The 21,516-nt window shown below is 44.0% G+C and overlaps 2 protein-coding genes across 9 annotated transcripts in view; one reads left to right on the forward strand and one right to left on the reverse strand.

Moving 5' to 3' along the window:
- MYO9B (myosin IXB) overlaps nt 1-11,383 on the reverse strand; it is a 42,029-nt gene extending 30,646 nt beyond the window's left edge. For 3 of the 8 annotated variants that reach the window (XM_066205374.1, XM_066205373.1, XM_066205372.1), the window contains exons 1-3: nt 11,327-11,379; nt 5,946-6,054; nt 2,477-3,370 (exon numbers count right to left, since the gene is read on the reverse strand). In XM_066205374.1, coding sequence (XP_066061471.1) covers nt 2,477-3,313 — 837 coding nt within the window. In that variant the 5' untranslated portion in view covers nt 3,314-3,370; nt 5,946-6,054; nt 11,327-11,379. Of the gene's footprint in view, nt 1-2,476; nt 3,371-5,945; nt 6,055-11,326 lie in introns of all 8 variants that reach the window. The other 5 variants (XM_066205376.1, XM_066205375.1, XM_066205379.1 and 2 more) reach the window with 3 other exon arrangements.
- A 901-nt stretch (nt 11,384-12,284) lies between these two features.
- HAUS8 (HAUS augmin like complex subunit 8) lies at nt 12,285-19,970 on the forward strand. Its single transcript, XM_066205533.1, has 10 exons — nt 12,285-12,452; nt 12,585-12,688; nt 12,916-13,009; nt 14,387-14,500; nt 14,991-15,079; nt 15,704-15,775; nt 16,276-16,434; nt 17,271-17,412; nt 18,412-18,553; nt 19,305-19,970. Exons 1-10 carry the CDS (start codon nt 12,392-12,394, stop codon nt 19,423-19,425), a joined length of 1,098 nt encoding a protein of 365 aa, XP_066061630.1. The 5' UTR covers nt 12,285-12,391; the 3' UTR covers nt 19,426-19,970.
- Nucleotides 19,971-21,516: the final 1,546 nt, after the last annotated feature.

Consider the following 21,516-nt stretch of genomic DNA (forward strand, 5'->3'; position numbering starts at 1 on the left):
GGCAACTGGATGTCCATGAGCTGTTAAAGAGCAGCACAAAGCTCAGCTTAGGGCACCACTGTCCATGGCAGCAGCCTCCCTTCTGATCCTTCTTCTCTGGAAAGCTGCAAGCAGTGCCCAAACATAATCAGAATTATTGCAATTGATCTCTGTTTATGAGCTCCTCTACAAGAAACCTCTTAAACAGCTCAAACGGGGGCTAGGATGGAGCCGGAAGCAGCCGAGGCTCAGAGCTGCCCCATGACCACTCTCCTCTCTCAGCCCATGTGACAGCGGCTGTGCTGACACCACGGTTCATTTTTAACTACACCGTCTCAGCATCTCGGCTTTCATCTCCCAGATGTTTGACAAGGCAACGTCAAGCAACATTTAACATCAAATCTTTCATGGTTCAGGCCTAACTCCATTCTTCAGTCTAGAAATTGGAATTAAGGAGCAAAGATATTAACAATAGTTTATCTGTAAACTGTTCAGAGATTTGAACTCAGATTAATCAGCCAACTCAGATTAATCAGCCAACTCAAAAACAGGATTTAGTAAGAAAAGTTTTCGATTCCCTAAGCATGAAAAGATAAAAATATAAATCCACCTCCTTAACACCTTAATTGTGCTCACCCCTCTGTGCTAGAAACAGCTGCTTTAACCCCTTGAACTTCTATAGAAGGTCAGCCTACAAACAGCCCTGTTTCACTTAGGTAGCAGAAAAATAAGAGATCACTAAAATGAGGAAGTTCTGACCCAGAATGCAACTCATTTCTACATCATGGAAGTTATTAGCTGAGAATTCATTTTCAACTTCGATGAAGATTGAGAATAAAACTTCAAAGTTAAAAAGAACGTTCTCAAATCGTTTGGGCACATTTCAAAACAGTCTGTGCAAAAAATCCCCAGAAACAGCCATTGAAGAAAAATTCCCTTGTAGCAATTTAGTTCCCATCAGTAAAACCCCAAATGAGTAACCATGGATGGATTCAGAAGCGACCAGCTCTACGAGGAGCCTGCAGGCAGTTTAACTTCCACAAAGCAACGTAAACTTTCTGGGCATCCCTCCCCAGGACCAAGAGTTGACTTTTTTTTTTTAATTATGCTTGGTGACCGAAATTGGAAAACATGGAAGCTGCACTCATAAGAGGCAAAAACTGGATTTTACCTCTTATGTTCTAAGCCTACCTTTTCAATGCACACTGAATTTACATGAACTTCTATTTAATTCTGAAAGACTATTTTCCCATGAAAAGTATTCCCATGAAAATGCTCAGTGGAAGTCTGAAGAAATTGTGGGACTTAAGACAACCAGTCTTAGCATAAAAAAACACAAATATCTCTTTATGAGCGTGCCCAGATTTACACAACAGCCTGTGACTCCAACAAAGTAATGAATTTTAGTTCTGAGCCCAGGAATACGTGCATTTGTCACTCGGCTGACACACAGGACATTAAATCTCTGCCTGGTTTGACACAGCTGTACCAGCTCTGTAGACGAGGATATGAAACACTTAAATTTATCAAAGGCAGAGAGATCAGCTGATCAAACAGGGCTTTCCACTGTGACCCCTTCCTGTTTTCTGTTTAGAACTGCAAACTTGAACTCCAGCAACCAACAAGCCTCAATTTTACTTCTTCTTTCAAGCAGCTGAAAGCCACACAAAAAAGGACTTGCAGATATTCCTCATTCTTTTCAGAAGAACTTTTTAAAAAGCTTGAACTTTTTTCATGAAGTTGTTACTACATTTGAGACTAAACCTAAAAATGACAATGGCAGTGTTCAAGCTCTTTGCTGTTGAAGATTTTGTTATGGGTGAGCGTTGCATCCATCCACACTTCCAGAGTTTTTCCTTTAAGAGAGTAAAAGGGCCAAACAGAGCAGTTTAAGCTTATCCTGCATTACCTAATACAGGGCCAGCTGTACCTCCTCCTCCTCACACGTTTGGTTTTGCTTTCTGTTGCAAATGCTGTAATAATTAAAAACCAAAACAGACTCCCACTTTCTCCCCAACTAAAAATGTTGCTCTCTTCCACAAACAGCTGTAGAAATAACTCCCTCAAAAAGTGAGTTCAGTGAAATGATCACACACAAAGGCAGGATCACGCCGAGCAGGTGATGTTTCAGTAGAAAAATATGAAAAATTTCCTTATGATTTGATTCAAATGCCTTTCAAAAACACAAAACTTTCAGACAGAAAACACAGGTAAACTCTGCCCCAGATTATTGGTGTTTAGTGGTGCAAAGTTAAGTCACATACAAATGACAAGCAATAGGAAGTCAAACAAATGTAATAAGGGAAATCAATTTGAAGCAGTCCTGTAACACTGCTCAGCACCACTGCAGCCCAGTGACATTTAAACCCACACCAAGTGACAAACCAGCCTAAACCAGTGACAACCAAGTAGGTGACTCAAAAGGAGCATTCAACAGCGGTCATTTGAAGTTTTTAAAAAGCAATTAGCACAGCAGGCAACTTGAGCACGAATTTACCTCCAGAACTGGTCCAGCTCCCAGAATGGTTCTCTCCACACCACTGGCGTACCCTTTCTGGCTCAGTGCCGTGAGGCAGTGAATTAAGAAGTTTGTGCTTTGGGTTTTCCCAGACCCACTTTCACCTGATATAACGATGCACTGGTTAACATGTTTTTTAAGCATTGTGTGATAGGCCACATCAGCGATGGCAAAAATATGAGGCTCCAACTTCCCAAGCTGATGGTTCTCATACATCTTGACATACTTGGGGTTATAAATGGGCAGGAACTTGAAGGGGTTAATTGCAATCAGGATACTCCCCGCGTACGTGTAGATTCTGTGCTTTAGGAAGCGGCACTTGAGATTCTCCAGGAGCGTCGTCTCGGTCAGGTTGGGCAGGTTGCAAAGGTCATCAAAGTCCTCCTGGTGCCAGGGCAGAAAACCCCTCTCCACCAGGCGCCGAGCCTCCGTCTCCTTGGAGAGCAGCTGCATCTGCAGGTACTTGATGGTGCCATCAGTGTTCCTCTCCTGCAGCAGGAAGTAGTAGCCGTCCTTCTGCGGGTGCTCGTCCTGAGCGCGCCGAGGCCACAGCAGAACCCTGTGCACGGGAGAGTCGTTGATGTCCAGTACCCATTCCTCTCCACCTGACTCCTTCACCTCCACCAGCACGTAATGTTTGGAGACGTCCAAGTTTAAGATATTAATCACATCCTTGATGACATCTGATGATGTGCTGTCCTTGGTTGCTGTCACTTTGCAGCAGGGAGCGCTTTCTGTTGAGAGTTGGGGGTAAATATGAAGGTTATAGGCTGCCTTTGCCTGGCAAACTGCACTGTCAGCATCTTTTAAACTCATTCTGTCCCCAGATGGGCTTCAGTCTTCCACCCCTGCTTAATATGCAGTGCCCATTGTCTGAAAAAAAAAAAGAAAAATGAAAAAATCAGTGTTAAAGAGTGTGTACAATAGGTATTGGGGCAAGGTGTTATTTGCTGCAGGATGAGAATACAGTTATTACATAGTGCATTTGTTTTTTAATAATTTACTATAAGTGATATTATTTCTAACAGCCTGTTTGGGATATCCTATGAGTGGAGAGCTGCCACAACACCCAGCCTCCTTTCACTTTTCCTTCTATCCCCATGCCACCCCTTCCTCCCTGTCATGGCACACAAGAATTCATACAGCCAAAGCAATACAAACCAGGATCAATGTCCAAACTAAAACTTCCTTGTTTCCGCAGGTTAGTTTTAGCCCAGATGCTTTCCTTGACCTGGTCCACATAAACATTTACCCACCCTCCCACAGAAACTCTTCCTTAAAGCTGCACCAGCAGCTTGAGGCAGAAACAGGGTTTGGTCACTTCTTAATTCAGCAGTGACAGTTTAGAGCAGCCATGAGCTATGGCAGAAGGATCAGTGCACACAGACACAAGGAAAAAAATGGTTCTGACACTGAAACCCACTTTTTTTTTTCCTTATTTTCCCTAACTAAGCTCTTTCCATGAGAGGTACAAGACAGGTACAGCAAATACCCCAGTGAGCTCTCAGGAAGCAGAGCCCCCAGCTGCCTGGAGCAGACAACACAGCCTAACACACCGCAAGGTTCCCTCAACATGGGGCATTTAAACAGCCAAGAGACAGCTCATTCCCCTTGAACCACATCCGTGCTGCAGAGGATTTGAACACAGTTTTCATCCTCCATCTTAGGCAAAAAAGTCAAGTCTGGCTGCAACTACTTTACGGCAGTAAATAAGATTCTAAATAACCCACTTCCTTCGCAAGCCTATCACATCAACTCTCTCGTCACTGAGTCCGGAACTTCAATCACACACCTTCAGGAATGTGGCATTGCAAATGCATTTGCCTTCCTTCAACCTTGGTGCAGGCCAGATCTGTAACTCCAGCCTCTCAGCAACCTCAGAAGCCAACCACTTCCTCACTGCCAAGGTAAAAGTCTCTAAACTCCGTTACCATCTGTGCCTTCCCTGGTGATTCTCCTCTCCTGCGCAGTTTGGTGCCCCAGGACTAACTCTGCCCGTGTTGCTTTAGCTCCACAGTTCCTTGGCTCACCAAGGGGTACTAAAAGGAAAAGGATAATAAAGTACCCCTTTGTTTCAGCAGTCTGTAAAATTTCATACTGAGAATAGCAGTTCAATTTTTGTTTCAAGAACAAAGTGTTCTAATTATACACTGACATGCCAAATACATTTTAAAAAAAGAGGAAAGAGGCAGAGAAATGCCAAAGAAGTTACTTTTTGCCACTAAACAACTGCACAGGAACTTGCACAAGGCCACAGAGAGTAATCATTTCAAATTAAAATCAGTAGAGCTGGAGGCTTTTAGCTGCACTTCCAGTGCAAGTAATGAATCACTTCACAAAACATATGACATAGCTGTGGCTCATGAACAGCCTCCAAGGAGGGAGCTGAGCTTTCAGGGACTCTGCACAGAGTCTTACAGCAGACACTGCCACACAAGCCGGATCATTTGTAGTGGCTACTCATCTAAAGGAAGGCTGAATAAGCCACAGATGGCAAGACAAACCACAATACATCCCTGATCAAACTGTATGATCCACCCAAGAATGTTTTTCCCCATTAAATGTCATTCTCCATTCATCAAGGAGGGCTAGTTCCAAGAACCTGGCCACACAAAAGGCTGGAGCTGTGAGCTCCAAGCGCCCTCTCCACTTCCTGTAATTATCACTGAGCAGTAAAGAAGTCTGGAGCACCTCTGAAGTAATTAAGCAAGTGTTAAGCATTCTTAATATATAAAAGCTCAAACTTTGGCACAAAGTAGAATGTACAGCAGATTGCTGCTCATGGGGAAGAGCCATCTGAGCACAGACAGCAAAATGGAACAACAGTGACCATTTTCCTCTCCAGCTACTCAGCCAGTTCAAGGGGCACAAGCTTTTGCAGACTTCCTTTTTTCACCCTCCAGCAATTCGTTTCAGACACACAGTCTGCTGAGTTAGAGGAAGTCACCTCAGAAGCATTTTGAGCAGAACAGCTCCCTAAAAATGTTGCACCAGCTTTTGGCCAACACAGAAGAGCTGAACCTTGGTGCTGACCTGTGACTTTACTAATACACATTTCCTAACCTTGTCTCATGTCAGCCACCCAGATTTGGGACATTGCTCAAGATCTCAGCTCACACTTTCCACAGGGAAAATCAGAGTGCAGATGCCACTTCTCTGCAAGTGACAAACCCAAGGCCAGTAGAGCCAGTAGGGTCTGCTCATGTGTACAACTGGAAAATTCAATTTTTCCATCCGAGAAGGTCCAGATATTGCAGAGGTTTGAGGAAAACCTCCTGGTCTCCTACTACTTGTGATTTTCTTAGAAAGGCTATCAAATTTATTTGACGATTTCATTTTGCTCTGAAAGAGCAAAAACCCTCTGGCTTCCCACTAATCAATTTTTCAAGCCACAAATTAGAACATAAAAGCAAAAGAGCATTCACTGAACAGATTATAAATTGGTTACCTAATGAGTCCCAGTATTCAACTAAGGACACGTATCTTCAAGCAATTGGAGGATGAGTTCCTAGTGAAGCTGGATTCCTGGCATCAAAGTAAACATTTTCATGATGGCTCTAAAAGAAAGAAAAGAGTTACTGATAAAGAACATATCACAGAGAGATTGAAAAGGCAGCTAGTGAGCAAGAAGTTAAATCAATTACATGGTTCAGTAATACAGGAGCAACAAAACAACTGCTAAACAGATTTCAGCTGAGTTTACAGATATGTAAAACTTCAACTTTAGCCAAGAACCAATCTATATCAGAGGGATGGAAGGAGAGCTATCCTGAAATAGGTTGGAATAGCAAGGAATAATTTGAACACAATATTCTACCATAGCACCACAGGCATGACAGTGAATGCAATCTCCAGATAAACATAAATTAATGTTTCCTTAGGCAGCCACGTTACCCTTGTGCTCAGGAGACACAGGACCAACACAGCATCTAGAATAAATCCAAATTTCAATGAAGGAGCTAACGGCAGCAACCAGAAGAACAATCCCAAATCTGTTAGAAAATACCCCCCTGACAGGCAAACTCTGCAAGCTTTGTCTGCGAGGAGCACACAGAAGACACTGTTATCAGTGGCAGTCCTTGCACAGGACCTGCAGTTGGGTACAATCACCAGGCTGGAGGACAAAGCCACATCACAAGGCAGAGGCTGGAATTCACAGCTAAACAAACTCAGGCAAACATAAGACATAAACACCACCAGAAGATTAAACTGCACTGCAAAAATTTAACTGACACCAACGAGGCCTGGTTGCCAAATCTCTTTTTAGAAAACCAGCCAGCCCCCAGTAACCAAGCTGCCTCATAATTAGAAGAGTTAATTAGGTACCACCCTCTTGTTTAAGTCAAGAGCAGTCTGAAGAGATGATTGCAATGATTCCTTCTCATTTTATGATCTCCAGTTATTTAGACAATTTTTAGGCAATTGAAATATTTATCTAGTGTGATTTGGCTCGTCAAGGAAGCACAAGCCTGAATTCAGGTGCAGAGAATACTGGAAGTAAAAGGAGAAAAACAAGAAAGAAGGTAATACTGAAACCATACAGGTCAGCGTGCAAAACCTGCAGCCCAACCACCACTGCTGGCTTCTGTTTGGAGATGGAAATTCTGCAGCTACCTCAAGTTCTTTCAATACCCTTTCTTATTTTCAAAAACCTCTTTTCAATATATGCAAGAGGAAAAAAAAATCTGTAACTTTACTGTTTGCTCAGACAATTTTAGTAACAGAACTAGAAAATCCCAGTTCTAGATGGTCATTTTGATGGTATTTTCTAAGGGTTTTCTAGACTCCGTTAACCCAATTAATTTTTTTAACAGGCGTTAAAACCAACAGTGTCCACTTGGTAACAGAGTGGAACTCCAGCAGACAGCTTTGCCCCAATCAGTGCAGGGTACCTCTTTAGTTTAAATAAGGCCATAATTTGAAGCCACATATTTAGTCAATGAATCATGGTGAAGCTAAAAAGGGAAAGCTACCATCACAGTAAAATTGTTGAGGATGAACTGTATAATATTCCAGTTCTTTGCATTTTCACATGTATTTCCACTGCTGCATTCCTCAAAGGGAGAGATTCCAGCTTCTCCCACTGCTCACCAGGCAATTCTCAACACAGAAGTGGAAATGTACCACAGGTACCTGACCTCTGATATTCTTAAACACCAGAACTGCCAGTGACCATCCCCAAAAAAGACCAATCTGTCTGGTCAAATCGAAAACATTCAGCAATTTCAAAAAATTCAGCTATTACTGACCTTGATTTCCAAAGCAATGACTTTCCAGCAAATCCGCCTACAGAGACACCTTAAAGTTTTCACAATTAACTGTGCAATTAACGAGTAAGGCAATTAACAGGTAAAAATCCTTGTCCTACCTCATGTCATAAGGACAGGCGCTGTTAATTGAGCATAACTGATTTTAATTCTTCTCAGTATTCCAGGCACTTGTAGATTAGCTGAAAATCAATTCAGGTTCTCGTCACAATTCAATGTTTTCCTTGGTTATAAAAAATTCAGCTGGACTAAACAACTTTAGATCCTTGGTTTTCTTTAACTAAAAGCTCCAAAAGGAGGAGTTCTGAATGGACTACACAAAAATTACAACACATTTGTTACGACTCTTTGCGATCAACCCTACACGGAAGTGACTGCCCCAGAGGGCCTGACAAAGCAGAAGCTGGGCTGAAAAGTGGTGCAACACAGGAAGAAGTCAAAGGAACCACTTTTGCTACAGGCAGACCCTTCTCAGTTACCTGCTCCCGATCCAAAACCAACCCTGATGCTGCCTCCACTTTCTCTGAATGACCCTCACAATCATACCTCAAAACACAGAAACATTATCAGGCTTTACAGTGGTGTCAGCTCTTCTTACCTTATAAAAAGCATGATGTCAGAGTAACAGAGGCACATGAGAGTGATTCAGAAAATGTGGCCCAGTTGAGGAATCAAGGCAAAGCAACTGAAAGGGTCACAGGTAAAGAATGCAAGCCAAAAGAACCTTGGGGGCCATTCTACCACCTTTTGTAGTTCTCTTAATTTTTTTTCCTTAACAACAAAGGAAATGAAAGTTTTACTGCCCTAATGTTGCATTTACACCGATGAGAATTTTTTTAAAAGAAACTTTAGGCTGAACTTTTGTGAGAACAGAATGCACACACGTAAAAAATAGCTTTAAAACCACTTTTTTGTTTAATATCAATGGTCTTTATAGAAAGGGCAGATTTTTCTGGAATCTGCATTGAGTTTCATTTGGTAATCAGACACACACAACACAATAAAGCCTTGATAAAAGCAACTCCACAAGCCACGTTTAAGTCACTTGATACACCAAGAAAACCCAATATTCTACAGACAAAACCTCTGCATTTTCATTTTGTGAAATAAAGACATTCCTAGTCCTTCCTTTTAGAAAAATAAGCCCTTATCAGCATCTTAGGCTTTACTTCTCCTTGATATTAGCATAAACAGACCTTGTTTCTTAGAAATGTGATAAACACCTTCAGCCTTCAAATTCAGAAAAAAAGCACTGAGCCAAAAACATTCTGTTGAATCAGAATCTTTCACTCTTTTCCTTGAATGTTGAGATAGCCAATACTGTTGCATTTTTTAGAAATTCTTCCTTTTTAAATGCCTAGGATATGCAAATCCTGCCCTTTGACCCTCTAGCTGAGGAAAGGCCATATTTAGGCTCAGTGTGCATGTGAGTCAAACATGTTATTCATGCACAGGATTATTCAAGAGGCCTGATGTTTGAATCACTATGGGTCAGAAAACTGTCTGCACAGAGTATTCCTTTCTAGGTGAACCTCATGTAAATCTTTCATCAGCTGCATTTACTCTTCCTAAATTATTCAGTTCCATGGGCGTTTTGGGTTCCACAGAAAAGCCCAGGCCTGGGAGTCTTCCCACTGGGAATGGACAGTTTGTGCAGGCAGCTGTCACTGCAGGAGCTGTACCATTCAACTTGTGAAAAAGCTTTTTGTTGAGACCAACGATCAAGCACAGTAACAAACAAACAAAAAAAAAATCCACAAAACACCAAACCACAAAAAACCAAACCACAAGAAGAAAAAAAAGAAAAAAAAAGCCCCAAACTGTACAGTTCTACAGAACACTTTGCATTACTGCAGAAACTCCCGAGTTTTATGTGAATAATTAAGGATTAAAGATTGAGGAAGTGGACTCGGATGCATCAACCTGAAAAGCATAATGTTATTGGATTTCAGATCGAGGGCAGGCAGAAAACTCCATAGCAGAGCAAAGACAAAAAAACCCCCAGATGAACTCTTTTCTAAAAAAAGCCACAATGAATCTTGGAGCTAATATGAATTAGAAGCTCCCCAAGCTGCTTCTCCTACTTTAAATGGATTTGTTCCTGACAAGATTCTGAGTTAAAGACACCCAGGGCTTACTAAAACTTGCTGGGTGTGACACCAACATCCTAAACCGGAATGCAAGGTTACCCCACGCTGTTACTTTAGGGCAAGTTCTTGAGCCATGGATTCCAGCTAACAGGCCTGAAATCAAAGAGCTCCTAATTACCCATGACAAACTTATTTGCAAACAGCTCGGCAGACGCACCGATACCGATCCACCTCTAGGAGCACCGTGGGAGGATGCTGATGACATCTCTGAAAGGCTAATTGCATCTGCCAGGAGCCTGAGATCATCTCCAGCCCTTTGCTCCACTGCCACCCATTTCCAGGAGGTGAAATCAAAGAATGCTCAGCTCGTTTGCATCCAAAGTGCTTCTCGCTTTTCACATACACGAATTGCAAATAAAGAGCCGGGCAAGAATTTTGCTACAATACTTAGAGAGTAACAGAAAACAAAGCTAAAATGATACTGGGAATTCATCTTCCACCAGGATCACACATACCTGTATCAGAACTTACGGCCAGAATTGTCCTGAGTCAGGATACTGGTCCGATACTTTTAGTCTAGAAACATGTAACAAAGGATGTTCCTAGCTTGCAAAAGTTTTACTTCCCAGAGATTGCAAAACCAAGCTCGCCAAAAAGACAGAGCACTCTCGACATCCACACAGCAAGAGGCACAATTGAATCGGGTGGTGACAGTCATCACGGTTAAGCACGACCTCAGCACAGCAGCAGCACCAACTGTCAAGAGCTGCTCAAAAATAGCACAAAGAAACAAAAGAACCCTGAGAGTTTTAACGAACTTTTTGAAAGATCACGAGATATTTGTCCGAAAGATTCCAGGCTGCTCATAGCGAGACTCAGAGACATCACACGAAAAAGCAGAACACTGTGCGGCTGAAAAATCGCAAGTAGGAGACGGAAAAAAGCAGCAGCTGAAAATAACACCGTGCCCTGCTCGGGCTCTGCCCGAGAGACGGGAGGCAGAGCCGGGCACAGTCAGACACTTTCCTTCCCCGGGCACCTCCAGCTCCTCGGGCACAGCTGACACAAAGTCAGCCAGCAGCACCGCACCTGCCCCGCGCCCGGCACAGCCCCGGAGCCGGGCACGGCCACCGGCCCCGAGCACCCCCGAGCTCCCGAGGGCGTCCGGGGAACCGCTCCGGCCCCCAGCTCCTAAGGGCGGCGGCGGAGCCCCGCGGCTGCCCCGGTGTGGAACTGACCCCCAGACACCCCCTCGGAACCGACCCTCACACGCTCCCTCACATCTGCCCCGAGGCGCCGACCCACACAGATCCCCTCAGAACAGCTCTGGCCGCCCCACAGCGCTCGGTGCGAGACCCGGTCCCTGCGAGGCACCGCCAGCACAGCGCTGGGTAGCCCGTGGCGGAGGAGCAGGAGGCAGGGGGAGCGGGAGGGATGCGCAGCAGGGGGAGGAGGAGCGCGGGGCCCGTTACCTGCGCCGGTGTCGAAGCGCGGCCGCCCGGCCCCGCCGCCGCCACAGGCCCCGCGCGCGCCACTTCCGGGTGGGGGGGCCGGGGCGCGCCCATTCAGCGCCGCGCTCGCTCCGCGCATGCGCCGGCTCGCGGCAGGAGCGGGCGGGGGGCGTGGAGTGGAGCCCACGGGCTGTGGGGGAGTGGAGGGGAAGCGGCGGGCGCTGCTCGGGGGGACCCGGGTTCGAGCCCCCAGCCCGCTTCTCGCCCCCGCCGCGGCTCGGCGGCGGCAGCCGGGTGCCGTCTGCCTCTCTGACTGAGGCAGCGGGGGTGGATTCTCGTCAAAACCAAAGAGCCCCGAGTCCCGTTGGTCCGGGAGTGTCCCGCCCACCGCTGCGGCGGTGGTGGGGTGGCTGGTGCTCGGTCTGTCAGAGCACTGCGCCACACTGGTTCTCAGAATCACAGAATTGTCTGGGTTGGAAGGGACCTCTGGAGATCACCCAGTCCAACCCCTCTGCTAAGGCAGGGTCATCTTGGCAGGTGACACAGGAAAGTGTCCAGGTGTGTTTGGGATGTCTCCAGAGAAAGAGACTCCACACCTCCCTGGGCAGCTGTTCCAGCGCTCGCCTACCCTCAACGTAGAGAAGTTCTTCTTCATGTCGAGATGTTTGTCTTGTGTTTTAATTTGTGCCCATTACTCCTCATCCTGTCGCTGGGCACCATGGCGGTACCACCCTCTGGACACCTCTTGGAGATACTTGTACATTTATATAGGATTGATGGGATCCTCTCTCAGCCCTCTCTTCTCTGGACTAACCAGGCCCAGCTCCCACAGTCTCTCCTCATCACAGAGATGCTCCAGTCTCTTCATTATCTTTGTGGCCTCCACTGGATCCTCTCTAGTAGCCCTTGCACCGGGACTCGTTTCATTCCTCCGCGCCGCCAGGGGGCGCGCTGGCACTCCTCACCGCTCCCGCCTCGGCGCGCGCATGCGCCGTGATTCAAACGCGATGGCGCTTGCGGCGGCTTGGGGCTGAGGGGAAGCGACGCCCGCCCGGCCCCTCGCCCGCCCGGCGCTCGCTTGGCACGATGTCCTCGGAGGGCAGCGGCATGGCGGCGGGCAAACAGACGCCTACAGTTAAACGGAAAGGTAGCGTGGGGTGAGGGCGGACCCGCGCTGGCTGAGGCGGGAGCGCAGCCCGGCCCGGCTGAGGAGGGAATCCAGCCTGAGGCGGGAAGCTCCGGGGTGCGCTCGGCTGAGCTCTCTTTGCCACTCTTTCAGGAGGAAGAATCGTGCAGTCTCGCTACCTGCAGATCGATAAGAAAGACAGCAAGAAAGTGCCGAGACTGCCGAGCTCAGGCGTCGCTCAGCGAAAGGCAGAAAAGGTGTGAGGGGCGGCTTGGACGCGTATCGGGGAGACCTGGGGGAAAACCGGCTCTGCTGGGGTTGCGGGGGAGCCCTGGTGTGTTGCTGGGTGGGAGCTTGGCTGATACACTCGGGTGACTTGCAAGGCGCCAAGGTGTCCTGGGATTTAGTTGTTTGTTGTCAGCATTTTAGTTGAAGATTAGATATTGCTGTTAATGTTCTGTCTTAGCTGTTTCTTTATTTTCAGGATGCTTCGTCAAGTTCCTCTTCATCAAATACTTCCCTGCCGCCTCCTAGAACTAAAGCAAGATCAGTTCACTCTCAGAACCGAACTTCTGCTGGTAGGTTTTACCAGTGTTTAAAAGCTGTCCTTTTGTATTTCCAGCCTATGAAACCTTTAAAAGCTCTAAGATGTTGATATTTTGTGTTACTTGCATCACTGGCAGTTATTATTTGTACGCAAAGGATATTAAGGAACTTGATGTGGGACTAAGACAGATCAGGTCCTGGCTCTGAAATTGAGTGATTGGGTGTTTCCTGCCTTCTGCACAAGGTTTTGTTCAGTTCTTTTCCTATGACCTTACCATTATTCTGCTTTTTTTTTTTTTTATTTGATCTTTCTGTTAAACCAAATGTGAGTGACTGTAAATCACTGTCTGCAAAACCATCCATTTTTATTTCTGTTGTCATTACCAATTATTCCTGTTTGGTATTACTGTCAGTCCTTGGTTGTCTCTGCAGATATCCAGTTATTGAGACAAAAAATTCCCTTGTTTTCTGTGAATTGAGACCTCAAAGGTGCTGGAACCCTGGAAAATGAAAATTTCAGGCTTTCTGTGCTGAGGGGCATTGACCCTGAGGCAGGCACTGCTTTTGCTTTGAGGCCATGGAACAGGGTTCTGAAATTGAGTGATAGCACTGGTGTGTAGTTTGAATGGTATTGTGTGATCTCACAGGGTGGAAAACTTAGAATTTAAGGTTTTATTATATATAGTCCTATATGCAAAGCAATATGGAGGATTTTGGGCATTGTCTAAGTCCTTCTTCTTCGCCTTCTTCTTCTTGGTTTTGGGTGGTTTTTTCTAATTGGGTGAAAAAGGCATTACAGGCCTTGGGTGGTCATTATTGAGTCAAAAGTATAAATAATATAGGTGTCATCTCGTTATTTGGTGATTAGTACATAACCATGGAAAGAGTTAAAGGCACCTCCATTTTTTACCTTGTTAGTTAAAGCTCACAGCTCTTGAGGCTGTGATATAGATAAGAGTTAATAAACACTGAGTCCAAGCAGGAGAACTGTGGTTCCCGCGTGTTAATCCCGGCTCTAACACGAAGAAGAAAAGTCTCACTGTATAAAGTCATTAGAGAGTGGGCTTTAGTAATAATAATTTTCCATTCTGGCTGCAATTCCAGTTGCTAACTTTCTTTGGAGGTTGAGGGGAAAAAAAAAGTTTTAAAATCTTTTGGAAAACAGGTGCTCATTAAACATTCCTGGGAAGAGAGAGTGTTTCTGGTAAGCTCAAGTGGGTCCTTGTCCAGGTGCAGCTCATCAAGGCCAAGGCATAAGGAGCATTTCTCAGGTCATAGTGGGGTGTGAGGGAAGGGCTGTGAGCCAGATCAGCTTCCCTGGGCCTCTACAGCTTGGAACTGTGAACTTGTGCAGAGCCTAATTCTTCTGGTTCTAATTCTTTTAGTCTGATAACAGCTTCTTTCTACAGGTGTTGACCACAGCTCATTAAATCAGACTGGTTTTGAGAAGGGTGACTTGCAGTCCACTTTATTAGATGAAGGAAAAATGAAGCTACCAGACCTTGATATTTCTGCTATTAATGGTAAATTTCCATTCATATGCAATTTCTGGCATTTTTTTATTTTCAGTGTATGTGCTGAAACTTGGAGATAAGAAATTGTTGTATTCTTGTATATTCACAAAAGGATTTTAGGCAAAAGTACTAAGACCTTTGGAGTTTAAATTAACCTCTCGATTTGTAGTATCTTTTGGGTGCTCTGTTTTTGTTTAAAGTCAAAAAGTAAAGAATAAAGTCAAAAATTACTGAATGTAGTACTCTTAAGTCTTTATTCCTTTAACGGAATAAAGGGCGTCGGCCCTTCTGAAGGGAGATCACATTTGTCACTTAAAGATAAATGCTCACCTGATCCCTATCTGCTCATGAGTATATCAGAGCCAGAAACAAAGCACAGACCTTTTTTACTGGTACACACAATAATTTTGAAATTATCTCTTTAAAGAACCTGGTGGTCTATTGACCCACCCTATAGACCTCGACAGAAGAGCACACTAACTTTGTTGTTGTGATACAGATAAAAGTGACCCCAAGAAGAGTTCTTACTCAGAATCTGCTTCAAAAGGACGTCCAAAGACAAAGAAGACAAGCAGAGTGACTGATGAGGTGAGTTTCACTGCTGACATTGGTGAGGATATTGATTTTGAAATGAAGATTTTCTGTTTATCTTTAATCTTAACTACAACTGAGGTCCTGGGAGGATCTAAAGCCTCCTTGCAGAAGTCAGTTGTGCTGCTGGCAATGTTTGGTGTGTTGATCAGATAGCTGGACACTGACCAGAGCTTTCCTTCCATTTATTGTGCTAAAGAACCTGTTCCAATTATTGCATCTCCTCGGGTGGGCTCTTCTTGCATTCCTGCCCATGCTCATTAATTATGTCACATTAAGTATTTCCTGGCACTTCTGTTCTGAGAACTAACACTGATTCAATTGAATATAAAGTGCCTTATTTGGGGATTTCATTCAGTGTAGCACAGGAAGTTCAAATTCTCTACCAGAATGATGAAAACCTGCTGAAAATACTATAAAAGGTCTTTTAAACAAAGGGATGTATTTAATTAACATGAGTGTTTAAAAAACTAACTTCTCTCATTGAGCTGCCTGTTGGCTTTGATGATTACAGGCATGAATTGGACTATTGGTCATTCATTTGGTAATTAATTTGACCAGTGAAAAAACCAATTGTTTAAATACCAAGCTTGATGTAGAATATCCTTTTCTTTTCTGAAGGAAACTGATTCTCGTAATCTGATGGCAGAGCTGGAATCTGAGACACTACTTTTAACTTTCCTAAGAATAAAGGTGAGAGTTGGTCAAGTATTTGGTATTTCAGATAGAACTTGATATTGAGGAAATGTTCAATTTCTTAAATGCTTCCTGACCTGTAAAAGTTAGATTTTTTTTCTGACTATATATATATAATTTGTAAAACCATAACACTTGCCATGAAAAGTCTTAGATTGGATTCAGTGCCGGTTTACTGAGCTACTGCTGATTCTTAGGAATTAGGGGGATGCAGAAGTTTTGGGAGAGCTGTGAGTCTGTCTGGAGTTGAAGGTTGTGGCAGTGACTTTGTTCCCTCAGTGCTGTGTGTATGTATTTTCCTTTACAATAAGGAGTGAGGGTGGGAAGAGTCTTGAGAGGGCCTTTAACTCTGATTTTCTGTGCTTACTGTGTGAGGTCTCCTGTTCATTAATTGAAACTCTTTGGTCTGGTCTGAGGCTTGCATTTCTTTATTCAGAATATGTTAATTGCTCAGATGTAGCATTGCTTTAATTGTGAATAATTTTGGGATGTAATAGGCAGAAAAAAGGGTTGCCAAGATGGAGGAAAAAGCAGAAAAAAACTTGCTAAGGTTGTGTGAAGAAAAGCAGAGAAAACAGAAGCAGCTCTGGGAGCTGAAACGTGAAATTCTGCTCAAGGAGAGAGAGGAGAAGCTCAATGAAACATTAGACAAACAGGTGAGTTTTAATTAATGCTTCTCTGATAGTTACACAAACTAATTTATGAACTTGTGCTTTATCCAGGGGAGATTTTTCTGCTTCTGTGGCCTGCAGGGGTACAATTTTATGAATCTTAAAGCAGACGAATTTCTCCTTCTTGCTGAGGTCTGCAGGACCTGAGCAGGTGCCTTTGTCGCTGTTGAGTTGGCCCCGGAGGACAGGCAGGAGGGAGAAGCTCCTGGGCAAGGGCAGGGATTGCAGAGGCTGCCAGGGCAGGTCTGGGAGATGCACAGGAGGTGAAAGTCCCCAAAACCACATGAACATCCCACACTTGGGCAACTCCAGTTATGGGTAGAGCTGAGATGCCACCCCTTAGGGAGAAGTGAACATCTTCTGTTGTTTATTTATCTTGTTTGTATGTGTTAGCCACAAGTAGTTCTGGCCTAGTTGTAAGAAGGCAGGTTTCTAATGAATAATTAATGTTTGACTAGTGAATTTTGAAAACTGAATCTCTTTGCTTTTTAACAAATAAGCATTGCAAAAATTGAACAAGGCTTTTGGAGAACACACATGTTAATTACAGTCAGGATCTGATACAAAACCCTTTGCTGGCTGTGTTGCCAATATCTCTGAGCTGCAGAAACAAGGGAACTGGTACTGAGGACGTAGGGGAAAGCATAATAAACAGTTTGATGGGATTATTGTACCACAGACTTCTTGAATTCCTCTGTCAATAAGCATTTCGGAGTGGTATTTAGTTTTATCATAAGGTATTTTTTTGTAGTGAGCCAGGTGTGTAATTACAGAAGATGTGCTTTTGGAGAAGTGTTGTTCAGTGTGTGTGTCTCTTTCAGATAGAAGTGCTGACTCCCCTCGTTGCTGTCTGTGAACAGTTCAAAGAGCAGTACAAAAGCTTTGCAGCTTCCCTGGATGCTATAAGACACGAATTACCCATAAAGAACATTCACATAGAAGGAGATAAGCAAGCCTACCTTGGTATGAAAATTTGATTTATCACATTTGCTTTCAGTTATATTGGGTTTATACTAAAAAAACTTCTCACGTTGTTACTGCTACATCTGTCTGTGGCCACTGGAGGAACTTTGTGTGCTCTTAGAGCCTGTGTGGACATGGCTGCACAATAATCACGTGTTGTACTATGTGTAATTCTTATCTCTGTTTAACCACCTAACTGCAGCAGAGAAGAAATTAGCTTTTTAAGTTAGCTCAGTCTTCATATGTGCCTTCTTTAGCAGGTTTCTGTATATTTTAACTGTATTCATGGCATTCCTCCCACCTTCTTTTTCCTATTGTGTAAACAAGTTGTAGGAATGCTGTGATCTTTGTTTCTGTGTCTGAGGGACAGAGTCACCTGGGCAGACTTGCTCATGTTTCTTGCAGAGCTGGAGCTTAAATGTTATTGTGTGCTGTCTTGAATCAGAGAATATTTGAAAAATCAGTGCATGCGTTTTGTATTGAAGTCTGGACAAAAAGTTACATTTTTAAACTGCTGGTCTGCAAAAAACAAGATTCTTAAATAATTTACAGTAATCTTGCACTTAAAGACAAATTCAAAACGTTTATTGAAGAGCTTAGAGTTCTTGTAAGAAGATTAGAAAGGAATAGGTTCATTTTTTTGTTTGTGAATGTTGAAGGAAATGACAGAATAAATTTCATGGAGGGGGTACATGCCAGCAACAATACATAAAACTGGCCAGGGAATTTTGGGTGTCTAAAACTTGTTTATTCTCTTACATTTCTCTTTGACATACTCTAAATGAGAGCTTGATGAACAATTTTAAAAGCCTGTTGCTGGTGCAAGTCACAACAGTGAAAAATAATCGGGCTTTCACGGTTTCATGGTGTTTTTGTGGAAGCTGAACAATATCTTTTTGTCATCTTGTTCACCTGTCTCTGGGTTACTCCAGCTGTTAATATCTTGTATTAACTGTATTATCTCATTTTTGATAATACCTTTAACTTCTCATCTTCCAGATGAACTGGGAAAGCAGTTAATGATCACACAGGAGCTTCTGGCAGAAGTTACGCCAAAGCACTCGGGCGATAATGCTAAAGCACTTGGTGCGCTGAAAGAGCTTAAAGAAGTGTCTCAGCAGCTGAGTAAAGGGCTTCAAAGGTAATCTCAACAATTGGGTGGAGAGGCTTGTTGACTAAATATTCAGAGGAAAATCTATAGCCCTTGCCAGAATATATCCAGAACTCAGACTGGGGGAGGGTTAACTGAGGGCTTGGTAGCACTAAGTGTAATTCTCTTTGTAGCAGTCATCTGCATTTCTCTCCCTGCCCTGCCTACAGTCACACTGGGGTGTTTGGGGTTGGGTTTGTACTCCAGGTGAACCACATCAGTGTGCCATTCTCTGACACTTCAGCTGAGAATTTCACTGAGCAAGAATAGACTTGGTAAGTTTAGTTGTGTAGGAGTGGAGAAACCCAGGAGACAGAAGAGTGAGCTGCAAACTGTCCTAAATAACAACCCTGCAAATGTGTCATCCCTGAGAAGGCACAAGGAGCACAGAGAAGGGTTTTCTCCTTAACTCTTGTGACAACAAATACAAAGCATCACTGGGAGGACGAGGAAGAGATAAAGCATGACTAATGTCCTTCCCTTCCTTCGTTGCCCCAGAAGAGATTAGAGTTAAAATCTTTGAAGATTAATAGACCATTAACCCACTCCTCTCCCCCTCCTGCAAACTGCCCCATCTCTCCTCCCAGTTCTTGCTTGTGAGAAAAAAAAATCACATTTTACATTTGTTTTCTTCTGGTGGGGTCATAGTAGGAGAAAGATGCAGATGTCCAGGCATGTAGTCTTTGGGCTAAAGCAGAGTTATTGTCCTTCAGAGTCACTGATTTAGCTTCATGTGTTCCAGGAGCTTCACAGATGTGCAGAACCTGTCGTATGACACCAGTAAAGAAGTTTCTCTGCATAACCAATTAGTGTGTGAAGAGAATCATGGAGTAGATGTTGTGAAACGCTGGTATTTCAACTGAGTTTTGTAGTGTTTTACTGCTGGGTAGGTACTAACTCAAAGCCAGCAGATATTTTTTCCTTTTACTTCTTGTGTGGACATGCAACTTGCCCAGTTTTTCAGTGCAGTGAGCTGCAGGGGTGCTCACTGATACAGAAATTGGAGAGTTGTTCTGCAGGCTGTCTCACAGGGAGACATCACTGCTCACTTTAATGGGGATTTCTGTGACAGGTTTTCTGTCCCTTTCTGCCTTGACAGTACTGAAAGGTAAAGGATAAAAAGTGCTTTTCCTGTCAAATCTGACCTGTGTGGTCATCTGCAGCCTGAGTGTTGGTTGCTGACTGAACAGCTTCTGCAGGACCTCAGATTTGTCCCATGTTTCTGGATGTGCTGTGTGGGTACAAAGCACTTGCTTGGAAGGAGCCTGGTCACTTTTAACTAGTTTTGGTAACTGGTTGCTTAATTGCCTTGTAAATAAATTATTGAAATAACAAATGCTTTTGTATAAACTTGACTCCTCTTTAAGGATATTCTTTGTAATAATAAAAACTGTTTTCCTCTGCTCTATTGGTAGCCTTCAAGTTGGAATATGTTCACTGATCTCCTACAGCTGCTTTTGTTTCCATCTGGCCTTACTTAGGGCAAATACCGCATAGTCCAGTGACGCACTTGTACCACACCAAGTGGTCCCAGTGGTCAGCCATGAGCACCCCAAGTGCTGAGGCCAAAGGATCGGGAATGGGGGAAGAAACCAGGAACCTGATTACTGGGTGCATGTGCTGTGCTAGGAGCATACAAGCCACATCTGGTGTGTTTCTTCAACATCCTTTCCTTTTCTTACTTGGAATGCATTTTTCTCTGGAAGGCATGCTGTAACCTGTATTTTTTAACCTGCAGAATCTCGTTCCATGATGGTTTTTCACGTTTCTGGCTTAAGCTGTGTCTATAAGGCTTTTTGGCCTGCTCCTATACCTGGAGTATTATCCTTGCACTCCTTCAGGCGTTGTTCAGGCTTTCTTCCTGGCACTACTAATGGTCAACCTAGATTCTTGTCTCCTTTTATTAAAAATCAGGAGTAAATTAAGTAACTGGATCAGTAGATGTACCACACCCATGAAACAAACTGTTCAAACCCTCCTTGCATAGAATGTCAGTGTCATTTTTTTAGCAGAAGCTTTTCTGTGAACCGGTGTTATTTCAGGATATCCATCTGTTACTTCTTTTTCCTCACATGATCTGCACCTGGTAGTTCACCTGTGTGGCTGCAATCCAGCACATCAGCAATAGTTGCTGGATCGACCTCGGGGGCAGGAGCGTGAGCTGCATCCATGAATTTGGCCACTGGATGGGGAACTTTGCCCAGCAAAGTCAGCTTGGCTGTCCATGTGTGGGCTGGTTAGTTTTGGTGGATGGAGATGTGGGTAGAAAGGCTCCAGTATGATGAAACTGGTTTGGATTATTGCTGAGCTGTGTGTTCTCACACCTTTAACCTCTTTATGATCAATGTGGCAATTCTGAGACTGAAAGTTGGGAAGGGTCGTCTTAAAAATGACAGGGGAAGGATGAAGTTGAAATCAATTTTTTAGTGTGTTGATAGTAATGTCTCTGCACAGGCATATCAGCTTGTCTTTCCTAGGATTCCTTCATGGTGCACCTCACTGATGGTCTGAAAAAGTATTTTTCTTTGAAGAAATACTTTTAAATTAAACCCATCCTTTTCAGTCGAGTGCCTTTCTACCCTTGAGATACTATTGGATGTGTATACCTACACCCAAACGTTACTTAAGCAACAGCCAGCAATGCAAATTTTCCCTCTGAAAAGCGGTGGAATGCTGCTGATTCTCCCCCCGGGGAGGTGCTCGCTGTGAGCACAATTAAAGGCTGTAAATCTTGCGGGGGCAGTAGTTCAGCCCCGCTGCTGCAGGCGGCACTCGCCTCACTCCTTATCCTCCCACGGGGCAAAGGGGAGTCCTGGGGCCGAAGCCAAACTGCTGCTACAGAACAACTCTGTGCCCGGGGATGTGCGCTCATTGTTTCAGAAGAATCAGAGGCATTAATTTCAGCATTCTGGCCATTCTTTAAACTGAACACTTGTGTAATTCTTTCTACAAAT

Source organism: Chamaea fasciata, unplaced genomic scaffold, assembly GCF_029207755.1.
Source record: "Chamaea fasciata isolate MVZ Bird 193981 ecotype frontalis unplaced genomic scaffold, bChaFas1.0.hap1 SCAF_28, whole genome shotgun sequence".
In the NCBI taxonomy this organism is placed as follows: domain Eukaryota; kingdom Metazoa; phylum Chordata; class Aves; order Passeriformes; family Sylviidae; genus Chamaea; species Chamaea fasciata.